The 12,114-nt window shown below is 39.6% G+C and overlaps 1 protein-coding gene across 1 annotated transcript in view; it reads left to right on the top strand.

Annotated features, from left to right (window-relative positions):
- LOC111864759 (cytosolic carboxypeptidase 6-like) overlaps nucleotides 1-12,114 on the top strand; it is a gene marked incomplete at its 3' end in the record, with an annotated part of 185,335 nt that overhangs the window by 132,731 nt on the left and 40,490 nt on the right. Inside the window, exon 3 of the mRNA XM_033751569.1 lies at nucleotides 9,729-9,823. Coding sequence (XP_033607460.1) covers nucleotides 9,729-9,823 — 95 coding nt within the window. The remainder of the gene's footprint in view (nucleotides 1-9,728; nucleotides 9,824-12,114) is intronic.

The following is a 12,114-nucleotide window of genomic DNA, read 5'->3' as shown; positions in this document are numbered from 1 at the left end:
GAACCCTGAACAGTTTTAATATTTTTACGATTGACATTTGTCAATATATATGATGGACATATATTTTAGTTATTTTAAAGTGAAGACAAGGCATACAATGTACTAGTTTGACGTGAATTGAGTAGCACCTGAAGATGGCATTCTTATGCCGAAACATGTAGTGAAAGTGAGAGAAGAAGATAGATAAGTGTATGCACTGCAAGACGGAATAAACAAATCATGAACTTAAATCAGTGCAACAGGACGCTAAAATATAACAATGAAGGACACACTACACACAATAAATACAATGCAAATACAATTACAATTAAAGTTATTTAAATTAATATTAATAAAGAACTAAACATACTATACATTAAACAGTAACAGCAGTGAAATACATAATGTCATGAACTGATGCACTCACATTTCACCTTGACCTCCCCTTAATTCCACTTCACTGCACTTATTCACCCTCGACATCCTCACCACAATTTACTTCACTTCACCTCACTTCACTGCATTTTTGGATGGTTTCCTCCACACCTGGGTTCAAAGTCGGTAACTTTTTGAATATTAATCTCAAGCCCTGTTCGTTTAATAGGTAGACAGTACGGCCACTGCAGTCGGCTAATTTTCAGCATACTTCAGGTATTTGTACCGCTGTTGATAATTAAGAAGTGATTTACATAAGAACTTCCGTCCGCAAGTTTGCGTGTATAACACACTACGTTCCCTGCTCTGCAGAATAGATGGATTTTATCAGGAACTTGTTAAAATGTTGTGGCGTTTGACGATAATAATCATTGTAATATTATTCTGATTGGGATGGACGTGAGCTATCTCTCCGCATGACCTAAGGAAAAACGCAATAAACTCTGTACATCTGGACCCCTCTTCTCATTTGTTGTCCTCTTCTAACCAGTTCGAAAGCTAGGACTGAAAGAGAGAGAAAGAGAGACCTATGCTTCTTAAGGGACTCATTCTAGTACGTGAGTGGAGAGGAAGCATACAAATTACGGACATACTTCGCCGATCACAGTGGCCGCACGGTCTAAGGCATGAACAGTCTTCCCTCTCTCGAACACTGGGATCGTGGGATCGAATCCCACTTGAGTTTGTGTTGTTCTGTGTTGCCTTGCGATAGGCTGTTCCCCCTTCCAAGGAGTCCTACCGACTCTATAGAAAGAAAGTAAAAAAAAGTGGCCAAGGTCCACAAGGGCTGTAGAGCTATAGATAGATAAATTTCTACTTCCGAAATGGCCATATTTCTTCGTTAGGTTCATCTAGAGCGGGCAAGGATTATCTGCTTTCTTGACCATTCGTCACAAATGGGAGTTAATCGTCGCAGCAGTATGACGCACGAAGTAAATGAGAAAATGTTCAAGATTTCGGTGTGGGAATCACATTCGAAGGGAAGCGCGCTTAGCGGACAGCAGGATGAAGTGGAAGAATCTAAGAGAAACACAGGATGAAGTGGATCAGGATAAAGACGCATTGCGGACTTTTCAAACACATTAATGCAATCTTAGTTGCTACAAAAGTAGTCGGTTTTTTTTTCAGTTTGAATACTCTCCAGTTTCTGATGGAGTCCGACACTCATACAGTTATTAAACGTCGAGTTACCACTTCAAATACTTCGTGAACCCTTCTGAATATTTTCTTTCATTTTACTTTGGAGCACTGACACGTTTCATTCTTCAGTACACAGCTACTGTGATGAAATATTTTCCTCAAATAACCAGTTACTCACGAGCTTAAATAATAGAAAGAATAATTTATATTCAGTACTTAATATTTACTGGTTAAGTAATGGACCAAAATGGCCGTGCCATAGTCGCCTGCTTCCCACGCTGGTATCCCGGGTTCGAAGCCGGCTCATATCATGTGGGATTTGTGGTAGACATAATGGCAATTGGGCAGAATTATCATTCTGCTGACTGCTACGATATGCCAATTAGTGGCCGTCGTACCAAATGGACTCAGTCTCACCCCACCCTAAGGAACTAAAATAATACAAATAATATACAAAATATGCTTCATAGGACTGTTTCTAATAATATGGAATCCCCATACATGAGAAGTCTTTTTAACGTGAAGTTCATGAATTGAACTCCAGTCTTTTTCGAAGGATGAGGACGTTGCTCCACTAATCTAAGTAAAATATTTATCAAAACAAGAACTAAAAGAGCTCGTCTCTCTGTAGGAAGATTGTTGGATGCATATCAGCGACAACGCGTGCATTAACATTATATTGGCCGACTGGTTCTTGCATTTAAAGTCACATAACACGACAGACGACATAATTAAGTGATAAACTGTCTGGGATATAGTCAGACTTCCTGGCGCTTCACATTTTACTTTTCCGCTCGAAAGAAGAAAATAATTCAGAGTACCCAGAATTAAACAAGACGTGTGCTCTATGCAAATGTTTCTATGTAATGTGCTCGTATTTAGCCGCTTGTGGTTTAGAGGCTTTGAGATCAACATTGTCCAGAGTTTCTGCACTGAAATAATTTTGGGAAGGCAAATACTGTAAGGACTGAGAAGAATGTATAAATCTGGGTGAAATAGTAGGGCAGAAAGAAACAAAAAGTCCAGTTTTATGCGTTGAAAGTAATGTAACGAAATAATTAACTGTTACGCAACGGATTGTTAAACCATGTTTCGCGGCAACGAACACGCTTGGAAGAATTTCTATGGATCCGAACAACCTTCAGGAGGGAGCAGTGTGGCGTGTATATCCATTGCTAGGATACAAGCCGCTAAACATTTTCATGACAACTGTTGGATGGTCGATGTTCTAAAAGACAACCACGTAAAACTGTAACAATTATATATATAAAATTGTATAAATTGAATTGTTTCATTTTTGGTCCGTTACACTATCAATCACAAAGTCAATAGAAAGTCCGTCGAGTGTAACAATGTTTTTTAGGTCACTTCTTTATCACTTTTGCCTTACATGTTTCGGTTTTAATAAAACCATCATCAGAGGCACATGGTACTAACAAGAAAACACTGGCGTTGTTTAACTGTACACAGTATATATGCTGCGTGGACGCTGCTACAAATGTCGATGTGTAAAAGCACAACACTTGCTAGGAATATTGAATGCACGTTCAACTCTCGCATTCCATCCAAAATTGCCCTCAAGTTAAAACGTCACTATTAAAATATTTAAAAGTTTAAAACATTTGAAGTAAAATGTTAGGCTCCTCCTTGTTAATTCATCCCGATGATGGGAGATGTCAGCTTGAGGTTGTATAGGCTTATGGTTGGAAGTTTCCTATGCGTTGTGTGTTGTGTACATGTATACTGTGTACAGTTAAACAACGCCAGTGTTTTCTTGTTAGTACCATGTGCCTCTGATGATGGTTTTATTAAAACCGAAACATGTAAGGCAAAAGTGATAAAGAAGTGACCTAAAAAACATTGTTACACTCGACGGACTTTCTATTGACTTTGTATAAATTGAATGTACAGAATAGCTACGAAGCTATGTGGAATGTCAATGTTCAAAAGTTTGCTGGCCCTGAAAAGGTCAGTTTGTTCCACTGCGAGTGCGCTGGCAGAATTTGGTCTTTTGTAGTAGACCAAGTCTTTACGGCCGTTCAGCTGGTTTGTCCGGCCGATGATTTGGCGCTGCGTGCGCCGGTAGGAACAGCTGCCTACGGCTCGGTTGCTGGAGAGCTGCGGCAGCTACGTTAGCTGTCTGGTAGCAGAACGCGGTTGCTGGAGAGGGACGGCAGCTTCGTTAGCTGTCTGGTAGCAGAACGCGGTTGCTGGAGAGTTGCGGCAGTTGTCTTTGGCGCAGAGAACACCTGATGACTCTGATGACTGAATGTGATCACTGATGACTGCGAGCTTTGGGCTCCGCCTTTTATACCATGCTTAATGGGCGGACCGAAACTTGCAGTTAATGCTAACTTTAATTTTTCTTTTAATTATTATTAATTTAATGCTATTATATAGACTGTCTTATTTGCATTTTGTCTTTTAGTTATATCTGTATTTCTATGTATTCGTGCCAACATTGTTATTGGCCTCTGTGCTGTTAAGTTTGCATGTAAATAAACACGAACAGAATTGAACTGAATTATTAATTTCTATGTGTGTATGTATGTGTATTGTCCTTTCTCGCCACACACTCACTCGTTAACTCACTCGTTAATGCTAACTTTAATTTTTCTTGGATTTATTATTAATTTCCCCTCGTTGGTGTCTCCACCTTATCGTGGTGAGGGTGTTTGAGTATGCCAAGGACCCTGAGAGCTATACCAGCGGTAGCATAGCTACTGGCAGGGCCTCCCTTGCTGGACAGGTCAAAGGGTAGGCATCAGACGAAGAGAGACACCGAAAACTGATGCCGGAAGCAGCGTCATCAGCGGCGACTTGAAGCACAGAGAAAATGATGCTCGAGATGGTTCAAGTTCGTATAGCAACAGGCGTGACCAGAGTGGTTTGAACGGCTGTTGTACTGCGATGTGGAAAGCAAATGGAAAAACTACCACATTATCACTATTCCTGGATAGTCTCTTTCCAAAAACAGAAGATCGCATTAAGTGGAGAAACTGTTTTGGAAGAGGCTGTGGACCTGTCATCTGACAGATTACTGATGAATGAATGAATTATTAATTTATTGCCATTATGTAGACTGTCTTATTTGTATTTTTTAGTTATTTTGTGTATTTGTATGTACTCGTGGTAACTTTGTAATTGGCCTCTGTGCTGTTAAGTTTTGCACGCAAATAAACACGAATTGAATTGAATTATTATTATTTGACTGCAAATTGGTTTTAATCCTGTGCAGTTGTAATAGATTACGTCAATAAGTCAAAACTGCAGAACTACACAACATTAAACAAAAGTAATAGTCACACTCTACATATAATGAATACTATCACAATACAATTACACTTACATGTTAACATGCAAATGAACTCCTAGCCAATATTACAGTATAGCGTAACTATTGTATATAATGAACTGTCAGAAATTAGGTGTCAGAAAATATATTTAAATCAAGGAGACTTTAAAATATCTAACTTCACGTTGCAGTTTCTTTTATGAAAAGATGATATTTATTCAAACGAAGAAATATCTTTACTTATATACAATTCGAAGATCCACTGTCATTTTCTCAAAGGCCCCAAAATGGACTCTATCCCGAATGAGACGCTCTCAGTCCCCGCCATCCTGCCATGGTCTTCTAAGATTCCCTTTGATGTTATCCTCCTGTGTACTAGGGATTATGTCCTCTGTGTATTCCCTTCACTGCAGCCAAATCTGTTTCGTAGTTTGAAATGATGCTGGAGCGGAACCACACAAAACGTAAGAGGAGATGCTCTGTTTAAGTAGAACGGCCGAAGATGTTACTTGTCCTTGATTCTATTCGCGAAATCTAAGGATGCACTGTAGGTAGGCTAATTCATAGCACATTTATGCTCTTCTTTCTTGAACAGATCACATATATATTTGGAAGAAATTTCTGCAATTAACATTCCTTTCCTACAGTGGATTTCTTGTCATTCCCCTTTCAGTAACCATCTGCGTTAAATGATATAAATTAGAGGAAAACCAAAATCGTTTTGCGTAATTTCAGTTTAATTTTTTTTACGCTGTATGTAGTTGGCCCTTTCGAAAATTATGGGAATAAGTCAGCCGGTAGATATTGTTAACAGTTTCCGAGCCTGTAAGGAAATTTCTTCAATTTAAATTCATTTGCAACTGTACGTGTCTTCTAAAACTTTTTTTTCTGCTGACTCTGGAAGAAGTTTCTGAACTGAAATGAAATGGGCGCATTTCCTGGCTTAATTTTGAAGCCCTTCTCCCTTCTCTATTCCCCTCTCTTTCCTCTGTTTCTGTTTTCCATTTTAATCAACGTACATTATAAGGAGAATTGCTTCTCTATATTCTTGTATCCTTTTGTTTCTTGAGTTCTCTTCTTCAAAGTTTTATGGTCATTCTACTTCGCTTTCCTCCCTTCTGTGCGTCCCTATACTCATCAGTTTTCGTTTCTGTTATTCTGTCACTAAAATCGTTGGTAATCATCTCTTTTTGCAGCTGTGATTTCAAAATCGTGTACATAAATGATTTTGAGGAGTATTTCTGAGATTAACTTCCAGGAAGAATTAATGTTCCACGCTTCTTCAGAGGACGGTAAGAAGACAGAGCAATTCCCAGACTGTCATTTTAGAGATATTAGAATTCAGCCAAGATGGCAATTACATTCTTTATTATTACGATTTATGCATAAGTCCAAATTGTTTCATGTATTTACATGTACGTTGCAAATCTTGAGAATAAACTGAAAGTGGCGGTGTAATGAAAGATATTCTCTTTAGACTCCAAAAATGAAACTGTTTCCTATTTCTATCCTTAGGGCCGATATTTTCAAATAGACCTCCAATTATATCTTAGCCCATAATTGACAGAATATTACCCAGGTACATTGACTACGAAAAAGTAACATTTACATAAAATATTGTAACGGATATACAACTTATTTATTTGACCGTCACAACACAACAATAAAAGAACTTCAAGGACAATGCCCAGATATAATTCTGCTACATGTTTCGGCCACTAGTGGTCATCATCAGGCAGACACAAATCAACAAACGTACACCACTGAACTGCAGTACGCAAAATTTGATACAATGTCATAAATCATTTAAGATAATTTACAGTAAGGATACAGTAGTTAGTTAGTTAGTTAGTTATTGAAGAGGGTGGGTTTCCCCATGCACTTAGACCTGTATTGGTCCATTGTGCTTCCCTCTAAGATTTCTACCAGTCTCTATATCCTACCGGTACTGGTGCTTACCATCAGTCCCGCCCAGCCAGCGAGATCGGCTCTACTAGCTGAGAGGTATCTATAATGCTTCCCCCATCTACCGGAGGTATTAGAGACTGCTGTTGGGCGGGAAATGTCCGTAATTTGGCTCAGTGACCTCCTTTGGAGATATGAGGTTCTTTTACGTGCCGTAAAGCTACGACACGGGACCCACGGCTTAAAGTCCCTCCCGGAGGACTTGTACCCTGAATTTTTCCGTCCTTAAAAATTCGACGACCTCCGCCAGGTATTTGAACCTGCGTACTACGAGTCATGAGGTGGGAACGTTACCTCTAGACTACGGAGGCCGCTAAGAATACAATAAGTAGGTTATTTAAAACCAATAAAAGTCATATATAAAAAACAAAATTAAAATTTGATTGATGTTTTTTAACACCGAATCAGTCGTTGGTTCCACTTTACATACGTATCCGTCGACAAATAGTAAATTTCAATGTTTCATTATAAAATTGTATAGGAGGCCCAATAATTAATGGAATAGTTGGAGCCTCATCATACGGAGAATTGTACGTAATGTATGGGAAGTTAACAAGTTGTATATATTGTAACACAGCAGGATGCATGAAATGAAAATTATTGTAACGGATTTGATTAACGTGTTTCCAGGCAACAGCTCTGTAAACACTGTCGAACACGCAACAATAGAGAAGGTTCTGTTTTCCTTGTCCGCGGTGACGTCACTCGGTGGCCGGTAGTGGTCATGTGACGTGTCTTCTGTGATGCATGTCCGTTCCTCGGCTTCATAAGGGACGAGTCAGTTCTCGGTAGGAGATAGTCACGGGAATTTCGTAGTTGACGAAGAGTACAAGAAGTCAGCCTGTGAAGATTTAACGTGTCGTTTGAAGACTTTATGTGTTCTGTAGTACATATGTGATTTATTGAGACTTGTTCCTGTGTTATAAACCCGTGAGGACTTGTGCAGACAAACAGAAGATTAGTGTGGAGTGATTTTAAATTATGTAAATTAGCAATAGTATTATAATTATTTGTAGTTACGGCCTGCAAGTATCCAGTGCATCCAATTACCAATCCAAACCCGCGTCTTCGTTACTGTGACACGTGACAATATGTACATACGTCGCTACAGAAATCTGTCATGTTACTCTTAGTATTGACTCGGAAAATATAAACGTAATTTTTTCGAGTATCTATATCTTATTTAAATAAATGTGTGTTCCAAAGTGTACTCCACAACGAGCCCTACTTGAGATTTGTCCTCACAGCTACATAATGAAACGTTAATGAAACTGTTTAATGAGGTACTGAGAGGCATTGCTAACAGCGCACCTCCTCCAACTGTTCCTGAAGGGCCAGCATTGTTTTGCGGCATAAAACTTGTCCATAATCAGTATGCCACTGGAACATTTCTGTCGCTGATTAAGTATATTATATATAACAGATGTTTTACGTAAGATAAAGTATTACATTCCACGGCGTTTCGTATCACAGAGAGATACTCATTTTTTTCTTCTAATTATTTTACCTTCATGTTAGGACAAGAATCCGAAATTGTATCTATAAAACCATTAAAATTCTTTCTATCTTATTTGTCATACGAGATCGCCGATCCAATCTTTGAAGTCTGATCCATTTAAACATTTTTAAAAATTCAGTTATTTCCTCACAGAAACTCATTCACTATCTATCATAAATAACTATTAGTTTAATGTTTTAAGGGAAATATCGCTGTTTATTCTAAGAGAGATATAAGTCCAACAGATGCACCCTGTGGGCTTAATGGAAAGTTCTTTGTTGTTAAAGCAAGTGGCACGTCTTATAAAACTTTTTTGAGACTAAAATAACAATTTGGCAGGAAGAAAATGCGGAGGCTTGTGAATTATTATTTGAGAAAGTAATATTGGCGGAGTAGTGAATAATATCACCCAGATATTCGTAATAAATAAACAGTGAACCATCTTAGTTTCAAGTAGCATCACCTAACTGACTAAGGCACACGGTACCGTAATTAATTGAGACAACGTGCTACTAGCCTGAAGGTCGCGGTTTCGAATCCCGATTAGGTCAATACATACTTCAGTTGACCTAATCCTTCCAGCCGCACAATGGCTCTGGGGTTGACTCAGCCTCTAACAGAAATGAGTACCAGGAATTAATTGAATAATTTTCCTGGGGGGGTAAAGCGTGGCCGTTCATAAGGCTGACAACCTTACCGCCATCTCTGAGCCGACTGTCTAGATAGTGTGGAACCCTCAACGTCTCACAACCCAATGGGCCTTCACGGCCTGTTACAGTGATAGCTTTACTTTTTTTTTTACTTTTTACCCAGTCTCACTTCCTCGAAGTTAAGAGGTGTAAATTCAAGCCAAAGAAACATAATTCCTGCTTCTAAGATGTTATCATGCGTATATGTGACTATAGACGGAGTTTGGGTTGGAGATTATGTCTATTGGCCACTTTAACGCACGATTCGCGAATACATTTATTTATAGTAACATCGCTGATCTCCACACTCTCTAAAATCACTACAGTACACGCTAAGTCTTTTTAGTCTTCTCTGTCTTCATACTTTTCCTAGTAACGGCTTCTAACGGTGGTGATTCTTCAGTTTGCGCGCTTACTTCGTTGCCCACTGGTTTTCAACTACACGGATTAAAGCAGACTGACCTACAAACTTTAAACTTGCCTCGGATATAACATCTCGGCACGGACCGCGTGGGAAACATCGTTTTCAACAGTTCCTCTGGTGTTGCTCGTGAACTCGTTGCAGTGGGAACGTGTTTGTTTCGTGGTCACTACCTAGTAAAGGGCCAACACTCCGCAATGTATATATATTGCTTAGGCCTAAATCCAAAATGTCCGTCTTGCCTCGTCCATCAGTTATTTGTATTGGAAAGGAAAGTTGAATTTATCTGATTTTATTGTGTTCCAGAGAGTCATCTTCAGTATCGTTAACATCAGCAAAAACAAGAACTTGTTCCGCGATGGCATGACACCACTTGTCAAATCGACCAGTAGACCCAAATGGTAAGTCATTACATTTTCTCTGCAGGTTTATATTTATTTTTAAGCCTCACTTTAACAACTTTAACAATGACTGACGTCATTATACAAGGGGTTGGAAACTCCCTTTCGTCTGAAATTTTCCCACTGTGCCTCCCACTACCAACAGTTTTAAATTTCGGCCAATATACAAAGGAACAGACTTGCTGAAGTGACTACCCCTTAATTCTTCACATGATATTATTAAAAACATAACGAAAAGAAACTCATTGGCTCCGATCACTAGTTCACAGAGGCGGTCAAATGAATTGCCAAGAGCACGTGGTGTCAAGCGGTCACTCATCCAAATACTGACCACGCTCAAAGTTGCTTAACATCTGTGATCGGACGAGAACCACGGCTCCACAAACGAGAGAATTTTTTAGAACATGCGTATCAAAGTTTCAGTGGAGATCTTTTGAAATTGAATTTTTAAATTTTTAAGAATATATAAGGCACATGTATTTTTCACTGTATTCAGTTTTTATTCTCTAGCTTAGAGAATCGTTAGACCTTTTAGTGTAGAGGGTTTAAATAATTCGAACTTCAACATGAGCTCTAAAATGGCTTCATGACGTCGGATTAACATACCTTTAGCCCTGACGATTCTGAAGATGTGAGCACAACGAGACTTCGAGAGCAGGAGTTACGTCGCTGAAACGAAAATCTCCGATAGGCGTTCTCGAAGCTTCAGCAGTTTGAAGGAAGTAATTTCGAAGCTCACAGATTTGTAGTAGCTACCAGTACGAAACCTTAAGCCGGCAAGGGAGTTAGTGTTATACAGGGATACTATAAATGATTCATTCGTTTTTAAAACGCTGTATTTTCCAAAGTTTACAAATACAAATGTGATATATATAAGAAGAACCGTAAACTCACCAAGTTTGTATTGTGTGCACCAGTTGGCAGCACGAGTTCAGTGCCTTTACAAAATGGCGACAAAACAAGAAAAGAGTTTTTGTTTGCTGGAATATGCGAGATGTTCGTCTGTTATAGCAGTGCAACGCGCATTCAGCGTGTAATGTTTTGGCAAATATAGCGTTTTAAAAACGAAGAAATCATTTATAGTACCCCTGTACTGATAAATAAACTAAATATTTAATTATAATTAAAGTTCATTAGCTGAATGTTTTTCACCCGTTCAGATAAAAGCTAGGTACTATTGAATCCGAAATTTAATGTTTTTTTTTCAATGAAACCTTTTAAAGGAACATACCTTCATGTAGATTAATACTAATTATATCCACATTGAGTACACATTTACCTATACTTTCTTCCCATGTGTGTCTGTATGTTCCATGCTGTTTCCTCATCATGAAGGTACCAAACAGCCATATGAACAATTTTCTTTTCACTGGCTTTACATTCCCCTTGAACCCCGACCTCTGATTTTTCAGTTCATGACCACTTCGCAGACGGAAGTACTCCTTGGACAAGTGATCAGCTCGTCTCAAGCCCTGTACCTAAGCACAAGGACAACACAAACACAGAATAAACACATACACATACCAAACACCCATGCTCTGAGTGGGATTCGAACCCACGATCCCGGCTTCCGAGCGAGCGATGCCTTAGACGGCTCGGCTACTGTACCGTACCGGCTGTGAACAATACCCGACCAATTTGTACCGATTTAATAATCCGAATAATATTTATCGATAGAGGCGGGATAGCTTAGTTTCTATAGCGACTGGCTACGGCTTGGACAACTATGGGGTCGGAGTTCTAATCCCGGTATGCTATTCCCTTGGAACTTCGAAACTCAAGTGAAGTTAATTCCCATTCCCGTATTCTCTCATATCCTCCCGGCACGGACCACGCATAGAAAACACAGTTCTATTGATGCGTATTGAGACCACACAGAAAACGCGTGTCACGTGACAGACTGCGAGTTCATTTGTCCGTTAGCAGCACTGCGTCTTGCGCCGACGAAATAGAAAACAGAGCCTCATCAGTTGTTGCGTGTTGGACAGTGTTTACTTAAAGAGCTGTTGCCTGACAATGCATTGACCAAATCCGTTACAGTACTTAGGGTGGCCACTGCGGCCGCGCCATAGCTCAAGCGGTTAGTCGCTGGCTTCCCAGCGCGGCGGCCCGGGTTCGATCCCGGGTCTGGTCAAGTGAGATTTGTGTGGACTAATTGGCTCTGGGGCAGGTTTTCTCCGAATACTTCGGTTTCCCCTGCCAGTCTTCATTCCACCAATTGCTGGGGCTGGTACAGTAGGCCAGAAGTGGCCGCACTACAAGGGACTTAGTCCCACCCCACTAGCAACAAA

Source organism: Cryptotermes secundus, unplaced genomic scaffold (genome assembly GCF_002891405.2).
Source record: "Cryptotermes secundus unplaced genomic scaffold, Csec_1.0 scaffold980, whole genome shotgun sequence".
NCBI classification, from domain to species: domain Eukaryota; kingdom Metazoa; phylum Arthropoda; class Insecta; order Blattodea; family Kalotermitidae; genus Cryptotermes; species Cryptotermes secundus.
This window is presented reverse-complemented; position numbering and strand designations above follow the sequence as displayed.